The 19,155-nt window shown below is 54.5% G+C and overlaps 5 protein-coding genes and 1 non-coding gene across 6 annotated transcripts; all 6 read left to right on the top strand.

The window, feature by feature from the left end:
- Nucleotides 1–896: 896 nt before the first annotated feature.
- Nucleotides 897–3,434, top strand: EV422DRAFT_527600 (uncharacterized protein). Its single transcript, XM_053070223.1, has 3 exons — nt 897–2,028; nt 2,107–2,914; nt 2,999–3,434. Exons 1-3 carry the CDS (start codon nt 996–998, stop codon nt 3,006–3,008), a joined length of 1,851 nt encoding a protein of 616 aa, XP_052925869.1. The 5' UTR covers nt 897–995; the 3' UTR covers nt 3,009–3,434.
- Nucleotides 3,435–3,502: 68 nt separating this feature from the next.
- Nucleotides 3,503–5,814, top strand: EV422DRAFT_36988 (uncharacterized protein). Its single transcript, XM_053066718.1, has 2 exons — nt 3,503–4,399; nt 4,456–5,814. The coding sequence occupies exons 1-2, from the start codon at nt 3,664–3,666 to the stop codon at nt 5,565–5,567; spliced, it is 1,848 nt and encodes a 615-aa protein (XP_052925870.1). The 5' UTR covers nt 3,503–3,663; the 3' UTR covers nt 5,568–5,814.
- A 920-nt stretch (nt 5,815–6,734) lies between these two features.
- On the top strand, nt 6,735–6,806 carry EV422DRAFT_t71. Its single transcript has one exon. It is a non-coding gene; the product is annotated as a tRNA-Thr (tRNA).
- A 550-nt stretch (nt 6,807–7,356) lies between these two features.
- Nucleotides 7,357–9,472, top strand: EV422DRAFT_567048 (mitochondrial carrier domain-containing protein; the record flags this gene model as incomplete). Its single annotated transcript, XM_053072495.1, has 9 exons — nt 7,357–7,480; nt 7,727–7,763; nt 7,837–8,038; nt 8,160–8,299; nt 8,392–8,439; nt 8,512–8,733; nt 8,811–8,995; nt 9,062–9,243; nt 9,341–9,472. 9 exons carry the CDS (start codon nt 7,357–7,359, stop codon nt 9,470–9,472), a joined length of 1,272 nt encoding a protein of 423 aa, XP_052925871.1.
- An 843-nt stretch (nt 9,473–10,315) lies between these two features.
- Nucleotides 10,316–12,597, top strand: EV422DRAFT_37001 (uncharacterized protein). Its single transcript, XM_053066719.1, has 2 exons — nt 10,316–11,345; nt 11,422–12,597. The coding sequence occupies exons 1-2, from the start codon at nt 10,632–10,634 to the stop codon at nt 12,169–12,171; spliced, it is 1,464 nt and encodes a 487-aa protein (XP_052925872.1). The 5' UTR covers nt 10,316–10,631; the 3' UTR covers nt 12,172–12,597.
- A 4,793-nt stretch (nt 12,598–17,390) lies between these two features.
- On the top strand, nt 17,391–19,047 carry EV422DRAFT_37166 (uncharacterized protein). Its single transcript, XM_053066731.1, has 2 exons — nt 17,391–18,527; nt 18,674–19,047. The coding sequence occupies exons 1-2, from the start codon at nt 17,514–17,516 to the stop codon at nt 18,878–18,880; spliced, it is 1,221 nt and encodes a 406-aa protein (XP_052925873.1). The 5' UTR covers nt 17,391–17,513; the 3' UTR covers nt 18,881–19,047.
- Nucleotides 19,048–19,155: the final 108 nt, after the last annotated feature.

The following is a 19,155-nucleotide window of genomic DNA, read 5'->3' on the forward strand; positions in this document are numbered from 1 at the left end:
ATTGGCCAGCCATTGATCCGCTGTCTCTTTCTTCCTCCTCCAAAGTCACAAAGCAGACTTGCATGGCTCCTGGAAGTATCTTCCGGAGCATCCTGCTACCGTCTCGTCAGATATCCTGTACGAAGCGCTTCTGAAGTTGAACTGTCCCAGGGTCTGTTGGTGTCGGAAGCTTTCCGAGTTTCGAGAAAGTGAACTTTTTGGGGTTGTTTCGTATAGGCACAAAACTTTGTCGTTGTATCGGGACCCGAAAGGTTACAACGTCCGGCCGTTCCCAACTTCCAGCATTCGTCTCACGGCCGTTAAACGGGGAATCCGCACATAAACGGGCGCCCAAGTGATACAGCACCTACGCCGGCCTTCGAGTTACTCCCCTCATTGGTGATATTTTGCCCCATCCTCGCACAGGCGTCTCTCGAGTCTCCAACCCTTCATTTCGAGGTTCCTGTTGTATACGTCCAAGTAGGAGCTTGGACTCCCCATCGCTAGTATCGACGCTCATCACTCTCACCCCAGAAGGAATCAATCGGAAGGTTCGTACACACAGCACAGCCGCCGCTTTAGCCTTTTCGGACAATTTCGCCTCGTTTCCCTTCCCTTTGTAGTAACCGTACATTCACTCCTGCAGCAGAACCCCCGGTTGCCGCTGATCGCTACTACTCGTTTGTCTGTCCCTGCCGTCGTAGTTATCCTTGCGGCCGCGCACAGTCTGTTATTAGTGCGCGAAACAAAGAAACGCCGTTGTAGCCCGCCGCCCCTTATTCCGAAGTGCGCTCAAAGAACAACTCTCGCTGAATACGGCAAACCCTCATTCACGCACTACCGGACACTCCCACCCGCATTTGGCCACCCACTGCGACTCTTACGGACACTCCCGTCGCCGCCAACGAGCCGTTCTCGTTCTCTCCCGTCGCAGTAGTAGGTGAGTATTTTCGTCAAATCGCGAGTGTTTCTTGAATGAGGGGCAGCGATCCTCAGGACTTGGTCTCGGACAAACAATGCTCAACATATCACCTCCCTTCTTTCCCACCGCTGGAATAGAAGTGTTGCAAACGAGAAACATGGCGCTCATCACTGAACTCGGTGTTTCGGACTCGAATCAGCCTGGACCGTCGGTTGGCGGCTCATACCGACCGAGCCTAATGTCGAGCAGCAACGGGACGCTCGCAGAAGGTGGGCCATCTTACCGCTCGAGCCCCATTTCCAGCGGCCAGCCTTACATGGGGGACACGGCATCGTACAGCAGCAAGCCCAGTCCGCTCCCGCTGACGCCACTGGACATTCAGCACCGTCAGTTTCCGCAATTCCACAGCAACGAGAGCTCGCCGGTGTCCTCACCTCGACTGGGAAAGCAGAATGGGTTTCCTCACTCTATCACGACAAGTCACACTGAGCACCCGCCTATGAGCCGCCCATACCCTTACCAACCGCAGCACCCCTCGCAATTCAGGTCCGTCTATCAGCCCGCGTCGCCAATGGCGTTGCAACAGCACCACCACCTGTACGACGTCAACAGAAGTCACTCGCCGTCTCCTTCGCCGCTGGTGCAGAGTTTCCCGCGTTTACCTTCATCTCCACGGGCAGGAACCGTTGGTGGGTACTCGCAGCAGCAGCAGCCACAGCAACAGCACAATAGCAGCCCGAATTCAGCCTCGTCTAGCGCGAACGGGAAGGTGTCGATCAATCAGTTGACGATGATGAATTTGAACGGATATTCAGCCAACAGTCCAGCAACACCGACAGGATCGGTTGGTGATGATCTTGGAAGCAACGGCATGACGCTCTACTCCCAGCATCAGCCACAGCAGCATCAACATCAGCCGCAGCAGGGCTTGCAGTATGGACATCAGCAGCAACATATGATGGGATATTCGTCGAATGGACCAATGCCATACTCCCCTACACTGCCGGCACCACGATCTGAAGGGATGTTGCCTTTTGGAAACAGGAATCATCCACCACCTGCGAACCAAAATGTTGTGCAACTTCCTCCCTTTGCGCACTTTGATGGCGCTTCTTCCCCCTATCCTGGTATGTAGCATTTCTTTTCCTTGTTTGATTTCCGCAATTGGCAGCTCACTCACTCCTTGTTCTTCTCCATTCCGATAGCCTCCCCACTCCCTCAAGCGCCTCTATCATCGTCGTCCTCCCATCGCTCTCAAGATCCCCCTACACCGCAATCACAACACCAGCAGCACTTCCCATACGGTTCGTCTTTGAAGTCTGAGTACATGCCTGGACCTGGAAGTGCCGGCCACCTCCACGAACCTCTCCCATATGCATCGGATGATTACCCTCATAGCAGCCCATCACTGCACAACGGGCCTCCCTCCGCTCCCTACAAGATGGAACCTCAATCAGGGCACCCCGAAGGCAACATCGTGTACGACTATCCGGGCCACTACGCCATCGGCGCTCAACCGCAACCCCACTACCGCTTTAGCCCCTACGGCAACCCTTATGACGAAGGCTCCAGCTACCGCGCCAGCCCCCACAACCCCAACTCCCCCGTCGTCCGTTCCCACCAAGGCCTCCTACAACCCTCCCCACCACCCCGCGACCTCTCCCCCCTCCCCGACGGCATCCTGCGCTACGAGCCGGCGATCTTCAAACGCGCCATGATTCACCACATGTGGAGCCTGAAGGAGACCGCGATCGAGTTCATCAAAGAGGAAGCGTTGAAGTACGGGTTCAGCGTGCTGGTGCGCACGAGCAAGCCGGACTATGTGGTTGTGATTTGCAACTGTGGACGGCGGTTGAAGAGGCTTAAGGGCGAGCGGAAACGCAATCGGAGGTTCAAGACGGCCATGACGGGCTGTGAGTGGCGCGTGGTGCTGTTTAGGAGCCCGAATGGGGAATGGGAGTTTAGGGCGACGACCAAGATGGATCATAACCACGGGTTGCCAGTCATCGATAGGTGAGCACTCCTACTTCTCGTCTGCTCCTAACTTTGTTGCAAATTGGACTCGAGAACTGACATTTTCCTCTCTTTCCTCCGCAGCGATGACTAAGCGATTCCCATAAATTTATTGCGACAAAGAGAAAGGAGAGCCGGTCTCTCCCCACCTCCCCACCCCTAACACGGCGTTAACAAACATAAACGGCGTTGACATTGTTCCTCAACTTCCCCGGATTTCGGCATACATCCCAAATCCTGCGTATTACATACACGCACAGCATATTAGTCGCATGCAACACATACATACATTGTATCATTTTCATCCCGCAATCGAGTCATGGCCTCAACATCATCCCTCAACAATATAGACAGACTTCAAGCGTGTAGCTGCCGGCGTACATACAAGCTACCCACGAACTCCCCCCACATAGACATTTCATAACCTTTTCTTTTCACCCTCTCCTTGTTTTTGAGTTTTGTACTTTGTGTTTTTGATAAATGGCTGGGATTGATATACTGTTCTTTGATGGGCGTGGGGATCTGGGAAGGGGTTTGGAGCAGACCTAAACTCAAAGGGCAGGATTTCGACCGCTCGGACGCGTTTCGCCGGAGCCGTCGGAGCCGTCTATTGATGTCCAACTTCGTCTTGACTCCACATCCCGCAGTTGTCAAGACAAACAGGACCAAAGCATTAGCAGTCACCGTCAGTATCTGCCTAGCTGTCTCAGCACTACGTCGTTGCTCCAGCAGTAACCCCCCACCCCGACATGCCCGCTCCAGTCACGGAGTTTCACGCAGGCGAGCGTGCCATGCACTCCCTCCTCCACGTTCCCCGCCAACGCAACCCCACCTCCTCCGGCCTGCCCCCACAGTACGCCGCCCGCGCAACCCACTTCCCACTCGTCGCTGTCGGCACCGTCGACGCAGCAGGTCGTCCATGGACAACCCTCTGGGGCGGTGACCGCGGGTGCACACGACCCATCGCTCGCGGCGTTTTGGCATTTGTCAGCGCTGTCGATGTGGACAATGATCCGGTGGTGGAGGCGCTGTGGGACGGTGCTGAGGTTGTGGATGGGGAGATCTTGAGGCCTGGGACGTCGGATGCTGGGAGGCTCATGTCGGCGCTTGCTATCGATCTGGAGACGAGGGATCGTGTGAAATTCGCCGGACGCATGGTCGCTGGGACGGTGGACTCTCGCGGCACTTGCGGCGCTGGATGGGACGTGCAGCTTGCTATGCAAGTAAGTGAGAGCTTGGGGAACTGTCCAAAGTATCTGAATTGCAAGGACATCGTTCCCGCAGGCGAGGTGATGAAGCCAGTGCTCGTGTCGGCCGCCCTTCCGCTTCCCAAGGAAGCGATCGGCCTGATCGCAACAGCAGACATGCTCTTCCTATCGACCACAAGCGGCGAAGCCATGGATACGAACCATCGCGGAGGCAACCCGGGATTTGTAAGGGTTTTGCGCAACACTGCAGACGTCGTGCAATTGGTCTACCCGGAATGTGAGTTCGGTTCGGGTGGAGAATCTTCCTGCACTCTCTGACCATGGGTCCACCAGTCTCGGGTAACAGACTCTACCAGAGCCTAGGAAATCTCAAACTCAATCCGATGGTCGGCATCGTAATACCGGGCTTTGAATCAGGAGACGTGCTGTATCTCACGGGCGCCGCGTCCATCCTCGTTGGCCACGAGGCGTCATCTTTGATGCCTAAAACGCAGCTTGCCGTTAAGATCTCGGTGACCGCCGCAAAGTTTATCAAATCCGGTCTGCCGTTCCGAGGCACCTCTCTCGAACGCTCGCCTTACAACCCACCCATCCGCCACCTCCTCGCCGAGCACGACGCTCATATTGCAAGCTCCGCCGCCGCAGAACGTGACACAGTTGCAACGCTCGTCCGCCGCGAAACCCTCACCCCTACCATCAACCGCTTCACATTCCACCTGTCCTCGCGCACCGCCGCCGTCGTGCCAACATGGCATGCAGGGCAGTACGCCACGCTTGATTTCGACGAGCTGCTCAGTGCAGGGTACTCGCACATGCGTGATGAGGACCCGCAGAGCCTGAACGACGATCACGTCCGGACGTTCACCGTGTCCAGCCCGCCGGCCTCGACCGAGATGCAAATCACCGTCCGGCTGCATGGGCCGGTGACCCACTTCCTTTGGGCGCAGCAGCCCGACGGGACTGCCGACGCCGATGCCCAACACGCACCGGTACGTGTCCCCGTTCTCGGCTTTGGCGGCGCCGAATCATATCGCATCCCGACAGACCCGTCCACTGCGTCCGCCCCCGTCTTCATCGCGGCAGGCGTCGGCATCACCCCGCTGCTCGCGCAAGCACCCGCCCTGTTAGCCGCCGGACGGCCCCTGCAGGTGCTGTGGACGCTCCGCGCCGAGGATCTGGCCCTCGCCGTCGATGCGTTTGCGGTTGAGCCGCGCCTTGCTGTCTGCACGACGCTGTTTGTGACGGGAGGCGCGGATGGAGAGGACATGGGTGCGCTAGCTGGCGGGGCAGCGGTTGTGCGGCCGCGGAGGCTTCAGGCGGAGGATGTGCATGCGTTGAAGGGCAAGGGGAGCAGGTTTTTTCTGTGCACGGGGCCCGCCCTGCTCGCCGCGCTTGTGGGCTGGCTGCAGGGTGAGCATGTTGTGTGGGAGGATTTTGGGTACTAATATGGCCTTTTCGCATTCGGGAACCCCTCCTATCCATCGAGTGGCCCGAGAAAATACGTACTGTACATCACAACATTTGTATTCGCGCATGGGTGATTTGTAGAGGCATGCTGGCTTGGGTAACAGGTCGGGCATGGCTTCAAGATTTTGGATACATGTATATATTGCCGGATTCATGGCGGATTCGTTTTGCCTCTCATTAATTCAGAAAGTCGTGTTTGTTAAACGGGACCCTATTTAAGCTATGAATACCAAAAAGGCAAGCATTTCCTAGTCAAGCTTCACGCCGAGATCCAACTCGAGCGCTCTAATCAAGTACCACGTAAATTGTGGGCCTGAAATGGGATTGCATCCAAATAGCAGGCTCTGGTCACACGCGCATGTAGTTCGCCTCATCGTGGTCGTTATCCTCCTCCTCTTCCTGCCGCTCGTCGGGGAACGTCAACGACTGATTCGCTTGAGACGGAGGCCGCACCAACCGGCTTTCGAGCATACCGCTCATTTGCCCGGTACTTGGCCCAAACATCCGCCAAAGCGCCACGGGGACTTATATCGTTGGAAGCCATAGCAAGCCACCGGATCCACCGGAGAACCTCGGCCAGCGACTCGTCCGATCCAAAGGCGACGATAAGCGGCAGTCCCGAGGCGTAGACCCAAACCCCCGGCAGCCCGCAGAGCCCGCTTCGGAATGCCTGGACCAATCGCGTCCGAGTTGCTCCAACAAAGACAGGCTTCCCCCGGGGACTTTGACAGTGAGCGCACCTTTTGCAACCACCATCCAACTTGCCACCTAACCACGCAGGTCCCCTTTCGCAGCGCAAATTTGAAATCTCATACATAGGAGCCCATCCGACAATGGAATTTCTAGCAATGGATATGGATTTCTAGCAATTGTCTGGTCCGCAATGGATACACGGGGCCACCTTCGCGATCGATGGAAGCCAGCAGCAGGAGACATGCTGTGGAAACTTCGGTTCCCAACCTGTGCATTCACCTATCCCCTGCCGCTCTGAGCGACTCTGAGTGAGCGACTCTGGGTGAGAGGGAAGTGGCACGCACTCCGAGTGAGAGAACGCGTCTCACTCCCCCGAAAAAATCGAGAGAAGGTGGGACTTCTGTTATACAAGACGTGTATAGAGTTTTAGGGCGTGAAGTGTAAGAACCGATGCCTGTATGGCTAAGTGGCAAGGCGTCTGTCTTGTAAACAGAAGATCCCAGGTTCAATCCCTGGTGCAGGCACGATATTATCATTTTTGGTTTTCTCAGCTTTTTTGGTCCAAAAAAAAGATGGGCGCGAACGATATGGAAAAGATTCCCAAAGACATGGAACCAGCGACAACAGCAAACCGTCATCGTGAGAAAAAACGCAGCAACCCCCAGCCCAGTTTTTACGAACTCAGCTGCAACATCCCAGAAGCCAACAGCTGCCGCCGACGGTCGACCCACAAGCAGCACACCGACTCTTCGTACAGCGCTCTTCCAGAACGCCATCCCACCTTGCACTACTCACGCGTTGTGTACAGCATTACCTGTGGTATGTGATTTCCTGGCAGTGTACTTTTATCAGGGGTTGCCAGCCTAGGGCTTCGCGCAGGACCGGCCGACCCAGGGCGGATACGGCGAGCTGCCATCCTGCGCACAACGCCCAGTCTACTTGCGGCGCTGAGTGGCCACGTATTCATTAGCATTAACTCTTGGGCTCCCATTCCTAACAGAAGCATCTGATTTCGCTGACGACCTCTATCCCGAGACGTAACCACCTGGAAAGAGATACAGGAGAATCCGAAAGATGTCCGTAACAGGGGGAGCAAAGGTGTCTGTAGCGCCGATACCGGGCTTGTATCCGGTCACGGGCAAGCCACGGCAGTTGGGTGCTTTCGAGCACTTTGCAATGTCCGCTTTGGCCCCTGCTGGTGAGTTTCGGGAGTCTATAGAGGTCATAAGATAGGGAGTGCACTGGGTTGAAAGTCTGAGGGTGTGCGGAGGAAGAGGTCGTTGCGAAAGTCATGGCATGGGAGCATACCAGAATGTCAGTCTGGGAGGATTGAAAAGCTGGGGCCACGGGCCTCTTGATCTAATTGTATACGATTCGCCGCAGGTCGCTGCCATTGACCATACCACGTTTATGCTGACAGACCGTTGTTCTTATTCCTTTGCAGGGGCTGTCATCTTCACAAATCCCTTCGACACTGCAAAGTAAGTCAACGCCATAATATGGGACCCTTCCACCGGACAGCCCTTCTCACCCTCGTTTTCTAACGCACCACAGAGTCCGCCTACAACTACAAGGCGAAAAATTACGACAAGCGAAAACCGGCGCAACCGCAGCAGCCAGCGCGCAATCGCAAACGGTGTACAAAAACAGTTTCGACACCATCTATAAAATCTACATAAATGAGGGCATCAAGGGTCTGCAAAAGGGTCTGACGCCTGCGATCCTGAGGGAAGGGTCGAAGAACTTGTTTCGCATTGTGAGTGTGGTGGTGGAAGAATTCCAGACTCAAATAGCGAACGCCTGTGGGAAGGCATTCGAATTCAGTGGCGAGTCTGTCCCAGAGGGGCGCATCACTAACATCTTTGCTTTGCTTCTAGGGCATGTTCGACCCCATTTTGGCTACCATACACGACAATTCGAAAGGCAAGCCACCAGCCTGGAAGCGGATGGTGGCTGGATCGATGTGCGGTGTCATGGGCGCCATCAGCTGCAATCCCTTTGAGCTTGTGAAAACACGGTATGGAATGGAAACACAGCGTTTGAGAAAGACGGAAAGTTAGTAGCGATCACGGCCGTTCTGATCCCCTCTGGACGATTCGCATCCATCAGATTACAATCCGCGTCGAAAAGCAATATCGCCGTTGGAACGCAACATGGGTAGGCATGACTCCAGTGCTATCATAGGATCAAAGAGAGCCCATCACTCAAACCTTCAAATCGCAATCACAGCTACACCGGAACATGGAACGCCCTTTCGAGCATCTACAAAGCCGACGGCGTACGCGGCCTCTACCGCGGCTCCATCCTCAGCATGTTCCGCTCCATCTTTGGCTCCGGGTCGAATCTCGCCGCCTACTCCATAATGAAGGACTACCTGATAACGGAACGGCAGTGGAACGATAACGCGTGGCTGGATATGGTCTGTGGGCTCGCTTCTGGGATCGTTAGTTGGTATGACGCCCGGGGAGATGCCGGATGTTTGTTGGTTATTTGGGAAGCATACTGATTTGATACGGTGTGATTGTTAGCATCTGTATGAACCCCATCGACGTGACCCGTACGCGATATTATAACCAGCAATACGTTGACGGAAAAGGCGTGATGTACTCGAATGGGATCGACGCCATAAGGAAGATCGCCAAGAACGAGGGTCTGACGGCGTTCTATAAAGGGTTGACGACGCATTTCTTGAGGATAGGGCCTCACTTTTGCCGTGAGTTATTTACTCTCAACATCACCTTCAGTGGAGGATTGTCCGTCTAACCGAAATGTCTTTTAGTGACATTCGTGTTCCTGGGCATACTACGCCGCGGCTGCACGGATTTCTACAGCTACCTCGACATGCGCGACTCGTTCTCGGCCTTCGACAAGGACGGGAACGGCATGCTGGACCAGGCTGAGTTGCGCGACGCGTTGCAGAAAGTCGTTATGAGCCGTGGAGAGTTGGGGTACGATGCCATGGTTAGTGCAAAATTCCTACTCTGGGACTGTCTTTACGCAGTTGTCTCGTAATGAAGATCGTGATGACGCTAATCTCGATTATGACGTTTTTCCGCAGATCACGTCGTATGCAGACCGCATCCTAGAACAAGCCGACGTGGACCACGACAACATGATCAACCCGAAAGAATATCCCGCGATGGTCAAGGAAGTCACTGCGATCGTCGGCGAGCGGAATCGCAAGCAATAATCCCAGCCCAATAATCCCCCCCACTATTTTATGAGAGACTTCGGATCTTAAACTCTACTCTAAACCCCCCCAACCCGCATTGAATGGACACACTCGCATACGCATACGTTTAGTGCTCTCTCTCCCCCAGACCCGGAACCTTAAAGGACTTTGTGAAGTTTTCCGGCAATGGATTGGGTTGAGATCACACGAGAAGGACATACATGATGGTGGATAGCGGTGGATCATGCACCGCTCGTTGTACCGGCCCTTAGTTCCAACTTTTGCTCAGCCGTTTGTTGAGTTGCATGTCAAGACGCGTCTCCCCCTTCTCCCCCAATTCCGCCTCCAATCCCTCCATTGACGCGTGTCAAGTCGACCCCTTTTCTCACCCTTGGGGCTCCCAAACCGCAGCGGCACAGTCGGTTCATCCCATAGTAGTTATTGGAGGCATGGCGACATGGGGGAGGGAAGTGAGATCGGTAGGGAGGGGACTGGGGAAGGGATGCGAGGATCTTATGTCCGGCTGCGCAGCTCGATCGTTCTAGCTGTGCAGCTCGATCGTACCAGCATTGCCGATGGGGGCAAAAGCTGACGTACGGGAATCTGAAAAGATCCCCTGTACCCCCGCAATAACGTCACGGATCCTACTAATGCTGGTCACGAAGGCCTCGCCGACGTCAACCGACCGCACAGCCAAAGGGCCTTTACAGTAATTGCTGCGTGAAACTTGGAAACCTTTTTGCCGTCGCTGAGCGTGAGGGCGGTGGCCACCAGGGGTAGATATAGAAGGAGAAGGAGAAAGAAGGCACAGCCTTTCACACCTCGTTCAAGACCGCTGCTCCTTGCATCCTGCTAGAACTTTAGATCTGCGGTTTTCTTGCCCGCCCTTCAGACACTGCACTGCGCTGGACGCTACTGCACATACGGACGTCGGATGTCACATTTTCACTTGGTGAAGGACTCACTCAAAGGCACAGCCGTTAGATTTTTCACACCTACCTGCGCAGACGAGGCTTCTCGTAGCGACGTCTTTGTTTTTTCTCCTGCTTTGGGAAGTGGATCTCGTTCCCGCGCGCGCTAGAGCGCTTTCCATCGCATAGCCCACATTTCCTCATCTCAAGCTCCTTCGGGCGAAGCAAGCCAGCAACACACATCCATTGTACATACAATCTAAGCCATGGCCCTCCTCCACCCACCCACCCTCCGCGACTCCCACCACCGCACCACCCTCCTCGACGACACCCACCCACTCCTTTACCACCACCTCCCCGTCACACACTCCAACATCTGGCACGACCCGCACACCCGCTGGTACGACTCCGACCATGCCGTCGACCCGCGGTGGTCGAGCGATACCGCCCTGCACATCAAGTCGGAGATGATCATGAAAGACCGCACGATCCCGCCGAGGAGCAAGTCGCTGCCGCTTACGCAGATACTCAATATACCTGCTGACGCGTATGTGCCGATGAAGGGGATCGACCCGGACGCGAGGACGATTGATGATGAGGAGGGGCGGGGGCGGTATGCTAGCGACAACGACAGCGATGACGATGATGACGAGATCTTCTTACTTGCTGATGAAGGCCCGGTGGCGTGCGTGTCGTCTGTTGATGGGGAGAGTGGCGGCGCGGAGGTGGATGAAATGGCGGATTTGATGGATTTGTATGGGGGGTTGCATGTGTTTGGGGATACGACTGTCTCCACACCGGCATTGACATTGAACGACGCGTCAAACATTCGCAAGAGGGATACCGACGCGAACCCGAGCAACGTCGACGCGTGTGAATATGAGGGCCCGCTCTATTTTCGGACGGATAGTAAGGGAGAGTGGGTGCGGAGGTGGGGCGTGTTGGGTAGCAAGAGTGTGGTCGTATGCGAGTCGCGTGAGGTATGTACTACTTCCCTTTGCACCAACAACCTCCCCCACCGTCAGATACCTAACCACCATTATACGTCCTCAATAGAACCGCCAAATACTCGCCCAAGTCCACCTCTCACCCCACCTCGTCATCCTCCAAGAACAAAGACCGGGCACCGAGGAGCATCGCCAAACTCAACCCTCAAAAGGATCGAAACCCACCCACATCAAACCCAAAAGCTGCCGCAGCCTTCCTTCCCCAACAGCCTGGTTCGCTCAACACACCTCCCCACACACATCCTCCTCCTTACCTGCATCCCACACCACATCAACACACCACCCACCAGGAACATTCGCCTTCAAACTCACATCCCCGCCCTCCACCTCACTAGACAGCCAACAACAAAACCCAACCCAACTTCATCTCGCATCCCCAACCCTTCTCGAAATGCTCCTATGGATGGCACGCATCATCTCCGCGACCGAGCGCGGGGGGGAGAGGAAAGTTGTGAGGACTCTGGTGCCTATTCGGCGGCCTCATCAGAATCATACCAGCAACCATAGTACTCATACCAAAGCGTTGCCGCTACTCAAGAGGGGTTTAGAGAAAGGTGCACGCACGGTTGACGTGTTTCCCCTCACCGCCGACTCGGACGTCGACACGGACACCATAATATCATCCCGAAAATGCACATGGCCCTCCTCCTCCGCCACCAACCTGCTCGGCGGCGCCGACATCCCCACCACTCCTACGGGAACAAAAAGGAGAGAGGGCAGACGGTTCACGTTCCCGACGCCGGGACGAGGCTTTGGGAAGCGGTGGATGAGGGTGAGCCAGGGTGGGGTTGTGCGGTGATGTACTGGGGTACTGGGTTAGATGGGGTTGGAATGTTGCATTGTTTTCGTTTTTCAACACGTCATTTGTATATCTTTGTTTTTTTTTTAGGCTGCTGTGAGGGATTTGATTAGCGAGAACATTCGTACATCATGTCGCTGGTGCAGTTCGTGAAATGTGTACAAACAAAGCATTCTAAGATGTCGTCCCGGACTGGACGTGGGGACGCACAGAATTCTGTTCCGTGGTGACGGGATCCTCCAAACGAAGGAGTCCGCGTAGATTCCGCAGATGTCGAGGATCGCCACCGCGGCCGTCGCGGGGAATGTGCATGCTCTGTGTTGATGCAGAGAGTCGCGGGAAGGAAAGCATAACAAATGACGTAGAAGTGCCCGTCGTACATCCCCTCATAAGAAGCCTGACAGGTATTCATTAGCCCTTCATGGGAACCAGTATCAGGTCGAGGTCGCGCACCAGGGTCCACATCATCCAGATAGCGGGAAACGAGGCTCAAGTCTCATTTGGAGTCGTTAGAATGAAGCCACGGTGGGGCATGGCCGTACGGTATGACTGACGTGATGTTTTGGCGATGAGGAAGGGCTCCTAGTTTGGATCAAAAGGGTCGCACCATGGTCCGCCTCGGGTTTGAACAGATCGATGGAGAAAAGACGATAGAATCGAGCGAGGCACACCGAGTGTATGTACCACCCTTACAAGCGATAAATAAGTAAAAGTGAGCATCGACAAGAGCTACCCGCAATGACGGGAGGGTGACAAAAGTTTCTAGCCGCTTCCATTTTGATCCATCGAGCGACGCATTTAAAACATCCCCACCGCCCAACCTCCTAACCAACCTGTCCCCAATTTTTCACCATGGGTACCCACACCACTGAGGCCCAACGACACGCTGTTCTTGCCCACCGAAGTGCAGGAATGCCCATACGTGCGATAGCTGAAACTGAAGACATCCCTTTTTCAACTGTCAAGTTGATCCTTGCCCGCTTCCAAAAACCGGCACTGTTCAAGACCAACCACGCTCCGGCAGGCCTCAGAAGCTATCGGAAAACGACTCCCGTCATTTGGTCAGGCTCACAACTCGCACAGTCAATAAAAGGCGCACGTCTTTAGCTGAGATCACCCAAGAGCTCAACGCTGGGCGCACAGATCCTGTATCCAAGCGAACCATACAGCGCCGCCTACATGACCTGGGCCTCCGACGGCAACTGGCAGTCAAGAAACCTCGACTACTGCCTCACAAGGCTGCTCGCCGCAAGTTTGCTGCTGCTACTGTACGTAACGACCCAGGCTTTTTGTTCACAACACCATACGGGTTTCTAAAAACGGAATTTTCCTTTGACGGTCAACTCAGGCCCCTCGAAACGCCGCGCAACACCTACGCCCGCCGCAGCCACAAGCAATCGAAGGAGTCGGTGGAAGACATGCCACCGGGCCGGGGCCCACACTAGACATAGAGGGTCCTGGTGGAGAGAAACTTCATGCGACGGCGGGCAATGTGCCTGGAGGGCGTTAAGCGAGACGAGGCGCTGGAATAATCCTGATCACCGCGCTAGGACTGTATTGTTATTAGGCTTATGTTGATGCATATGCTCGACGCCCGCTTTGGGGCTTTTTCTTGTGATCTACCGTCTCATTGAAACTGGGTCGGAAAAACGGTACGGGTTCGTGCTACCGGATGCATTGGGGAACACTGCTCGAACCTCTCTGCCGCTGTGTTATACATCGAAGTTTGCTGGCCAGGTTCAGAAACTCTTGTGTCATCGCCATAGACGGCTTGATCTGTGACTTTTTTTTTGTATGAGGTTTCCAATTAGTAGAGCCTTTGTGTTGGGTTGCGAAAAAGTGTTTCTGTGCGAGACGCATCGTGCTCCCCTGTCCATTCGTAAACCTGTCGAAATAAGCACAAATAACATGGAAATATGGTCTTTTGAACCGAAAATCAGTCAGACGCCATCTAGATCCAGGTTGGGCGAGGAAGAGATTTTAGCGAGGGCCATAATCTCTCGTCGGATCGCTTGAACTGGATGGCCTCGATCTACTGATTCTTTGGCGTGATCCGTTTCAAGCTACTTGAGAAACCATAGGCTTCAAAAAGCGGTATTGGCAATGCAAGAACACACATTGGGTATCATGTTGCTAAAGCAAGCACGTCGGCTAACTAAAGGGACAGACGTGTTTGTGTATAAAGACGGAGCGTTGTCTCTTCCCACCGACATAACATCATCCACCTTTCAATTAGCTGGTTGGCTTCAAGCATTCGATGCCACTGTCAACTGCTGTCAATAACCTGTCAACTTCGGACTGTTTGGTGACCTCTCGTGTGGAGACGGTTTCAGATGTTTGGAGGAGAGAAAAAGACGGGTCGTACTATTCCCCAAGAACAGAACAACGCAGGATCAAAATATAGTCAAGATTGATACACATCAGACAAAAAGAAAGGTCTCCTCTGCGCCTCCACTTACGCTTCGCCCCAATCCCCTCCCGGACGCCACCCGACATGCCCATTCTTCCCCTCCTGCTCACATCAACCCTGCTCACTCTGCTTACCTAAGACCCGCTCTCCTTGGACGCCGACGCCCACAAAGCCTTGCTTGCGGAGTGCATGCGGAAAGTCGGTTGCGTATGGGTACTTGCCTGCCGCCAAATCAGAAGCAACGATAACGACGACCATGAGGATGATGATACGCTTTTGGAGGTTGAGACATGTCTTGACGAGTGCGATGCGCTGCTGGGGGTGGATATCGTCGAGGTGGAGCATGCGGGGATGGGGAAGGATGATTCGGGGGGGAACGAGGATATGGTGCTGAGTGCATGTGAGCGGGTGGCGGAAGCGGCAAAGAAAGTCCTTGGAGTTGCGGAGAAGCGAATCGCGAGGGAGAAGAGAGGCCTGGCCTTGATGGATGCCAAAATCAAACTTGGCAGACGTATGAGCGTAAAGGAACATCAGGCGATGATTTGGATCGGCAACCTCAATTGCGACTTCCGATACGGGGACGAGGAGGACGTTAGTGGCGAGTGGCCCAATGTCTCGACCGTGTGGACGCCGGACCCTAGATCGGAACCCAAGTCAACCCGTGAACCAAGTTCCGCATCAACACCCGGACCAAGGACCGGACCTGTCGATTGGAAAGTACATCCCGTGACATTCGTTCCGCTTGATGACCTGCTAGATGACTTCGAACGCGAACCCAAGCCCAAATGCACAAAGCTTTCCAACGCACCTACTCTCATCACCATCGATTTGAAAAACCAACACACCGGATGGGTGCCTCACAGCTATTACCAACCTCCCGATCAGAGTGCCCGGTTGCCCGGCGGGCTTCTCAGCGACCTCCAACGCAAGGAGGGACATAGTAAGCGCATCTCTATCGTCGGTTCTCAAAGCAATGACAAAGACGAGGAATGGGGCGCATGCCTGGAAACAGATCAAGTTGCAGAGGCGAGTTGGCGGCGAATGGCGGCAAATATCAACTACATGCGCAAAGAGACGAAGGGGAGTGGTCGGCACATCTCCTTGCCACATGGCGATTACCGTCATCGCGGACGCGAGGGGGTGATCCCTGCCGCAATCCTCCGCAACCTCGAACACAAAAACCGATCCCACACGGGCACCTCTTTCAGTAACACTCCCACACAAAACAAGAACAAGAACGAGGGACGGGGTCATAGCGCCAATGTCTGGATGGAAACGGGTAAAGCTGCAGAGGCGAGATGGCGAAGGGTGGTCTTGGATGTCGATCATGTGGGTCGGGAGATGGAGTCGAGTGGAGGCGCGGCCAAGAGTGGGTGGACGACAGTCGCAGCACGTAGATGTGAGATATTTGGGGTGATCGAGAGGGCGATTGTGCCGTATGTGCCAAGGCAGTTGTCGTGGACATCCCACCAGAAACCCGATTCCGTGGTCTCGAGCACTCATCAAACGGAAAACCCTGTCAGTACCCGAACTCCGGACGAACACGCCTCTGTTCTCGGCAAGGAGGACTCGGCGACCGGAGAAAAGATCGTGCCTTACAGACCGAGAGTAACGTTCGGCACCTTCTCCGCTGCGTTCGGGTCTCCGCCGCGCATCCCCTATATCGATAATGCGGACAAAAAAAAGCGTCGTACACAGGCCCAGAGTGTTGCGGCGCAGGGACGTGAAACCTATGTTGCCCCAAGAGCAATCGTGCCGTATGTGCCAATGCAGATGTGGTCGGATACCACCGCCGTCCGACCCGCTTTCGAACACAAAACCAGCGAATTTGGATCAGACTCTCACCCGGATTGCAGGGATATCGTCGGAACAAAGGCAACTGTGCAACACCTGGCGAAAGAGGTGTTGGCCACCTTCGACACTCCGCGCAAAGCGGATATTATCCACGCTGACGGTGTACTCTCCAAGACAATCGCGCAATATAGGCCGAGAGAGATGTTCACTGCCTTTCAGCTTCCACGCAGGCCGGATATCAATGCTTCAAATTCTTTTCATGATCCCCAACCCGCCCCCGAACAGGAACAGGTTCCTGCATCGGAACCTCACCTGGCCAGCATGGACGTCGCGGTTTCGAGAGCAATCGTGCCATACGTGCCTAGAGAGCTGCTGTTCGCAGTTCAATCTCCCCGCACTCCCAAAATCACATCTGGAGATGCTTTCGTTGCTGACCAACCCATCGGCGAACAAGCTGACTCTCATCGGAGCCGGATGGACACGGCAGACAAAGCAATCGTTCCATATGTGCCTACAAATTTGTTTCTCAGCTTTCGACCTCTCCGCAATTCGGAGTCCGCACATCGTGAAGATCCCGAACCTTTCTGCGCTCCTACTGGAATGGGCGCTACGCCGACCAGCGTCATACGAGAGCATTCATCCCCAAGCGCCGTCCATCCTGTCGCGGCGTTGTCGCATCACTTATTCATGCAGCACGCGCTCGTCATCATCCCTTACGCTCATCCCTACATCTCCGACCTTCCGCTACGAGCTCCATCGGCATAACCTTAGCGCACATTCGATCAACTTCCGGCCATCGACATGGACACATCGGCTCGGCGAGTCCTCGACTTCATATACGGGCACGAACTCCGACGCATCTGAAATGATTTTGTCCATTGGTGTCACGTGACAGCCGCGTGACGTGATGCCAACCATTTAACTCCGGTTTCTTGCGCAGAGACGCCGACAGATCCTCTACCCGCACTACACCCCACCGCCATCAAGCCGCAAACATGGGCACTACCAAGCGGACGTCGAAGCGGAAGGAGAAACGAGCAAAGCCATTCAAGTGGTTCACCATTCCAGAACCTTACCTCTCCGCACCCGGGTCACGACGGGATATGCGTCTCTTAATTCAGCGTGGTCCTAGAATAAAATGGACTTACCACTTGCTTTCGGCAATAGGGCTGTGCTGCACATCTTGAATATCCTCAGGGACGAACCGAAACTCCACAAGCGACTATCCGTGCCCAAATCGCACTACGGCGTCATATCAAAGCACTATGGGGAGCTGGTAGGCGTTAATCTAGATCTGAATCGCATGCGATATTCTTACCCACCGGCCCTTCCCCGCGCGATGCGAATGTGTGCACGCCATCAGCGCTTGGCTGTTTTGCCCATACTTGTGACGGGTGTAGAGGCCCACCATTGTGTCGTCCTCGTCGTCGATTTTGTTGCCCGTACCGCCGAGGTTTGGGACCCCGCGGTGCTTCCGGGACAAGTGGGATTCGGGGCTGAAGGCGTCATTGTGCGAGATCTACTTATCGCGCTCGGGCTCGGCGACTTCAACTATGTACCCCCCACGGAAGCGGCCCCATCTGGGAAAGGGCCTCAAGCGTTCACGAATATCGCATATGGATCGGACTCTCTCTGCGTCGACTGGTGTGCCTTGCTCATACATTTGCGGCTGCTCAACCCGAAATATAGCCTTCACGACATCACGCAAGAGCTTTACGCAAACTTTGGTGGCCCGCAGGAGTTGGGAAGGTTGATCATCTCCTACTCGAAATGGGTGCACTCGACAGTAACCCAAGATGATTACGATGACTTCACCAAGATCTCCCCTCCATTGCCAGACTGCATTGTTCATGGCGTCTTGCCACAAGTCACTCGTTATCTCGGATCGGTCGAGCACGAGGACAGCCCACACCCTCTGGAAGAGAATGTGAAAAGAGAATGGCGGCTCAGGGAGGAAAACCGAGCCAAGTATGGAATGTATGAAAAGTTTCCTCAACGCGAGAGAGTGGGAAAAGAGAATGGCGGCTCAGGGAGGAATACCGAGCCAAGCATGGAATTTATGAAGAGTTTCCTCGACGCGAGAGAATGTGAAAAAGAGAATGGCGGCTCAGGGAGGAATTCTCAGGGAGGAATAGCGAGCCGAGCATGGAAGGTATGAAGAGTGTCCTCGACGCGAGAGAGCGAGTGAGTGATAATATTCAAATAGGATCATAGCATAGTCAATGAAACATACCTATTGCTCACATTATGTAGGAAGTTTACCGTTGGCATTAATATACATTCCTCTACACTTCGAAGGTTTCCATCGTGAATGTCGATTCCTGTGGCTTATCGTACTTGAGACATACCTGCCCAATGGAGACGCCCAACGTGGAGCAGGTCAAACTTGGGCGGCGATGCCAATATCGACAAAAACAGGAAGTGTTGCGCGTAACACTTCTCGCCTACGGGAGTTCACATACAGCGGCGGCAAAAAGCCCTTTCATCTGCGGTTTCTTGGTGTAGTTGGTTATCAAATCTGTCCACTCTTTTTGATGGTTCCAGATCGGGAATGTTTTGTTGGCGTCGATGAGGGATGACTCGATCGAGCTGGCGACGACGTCCGAGCTTCGACCCTGATGCGAACTCGGCACGTCGAGTTTGAGTCGAAACCCAGCCTGCAGTTGTTAGTAGGGCTTTCGATGTGCGCGAGGTGAACTCAGACGCCGCTCGATTTCCTATAAGCGCACGGATCCTCGAACGAAGGACGGGGTTCGGAGAAAATCAAATGTGAGGAAGAC

Source organism: Fimicolochytrium jonesii, assembly GCF_025526975.1.
Source record: "Fimicolochytrium jonesii strain JEL569 chromosome Unknown EV422scaffold_10, whole genome shotgun sequence".
Lineage (NCBI taxonomy): Eukaryota > Fungi > Chytridiomycota > Chytridiomycetes > Spizellomycetales > Powellomycetaceae > Fimicolochytrium > Fimicolochytrium jonesii.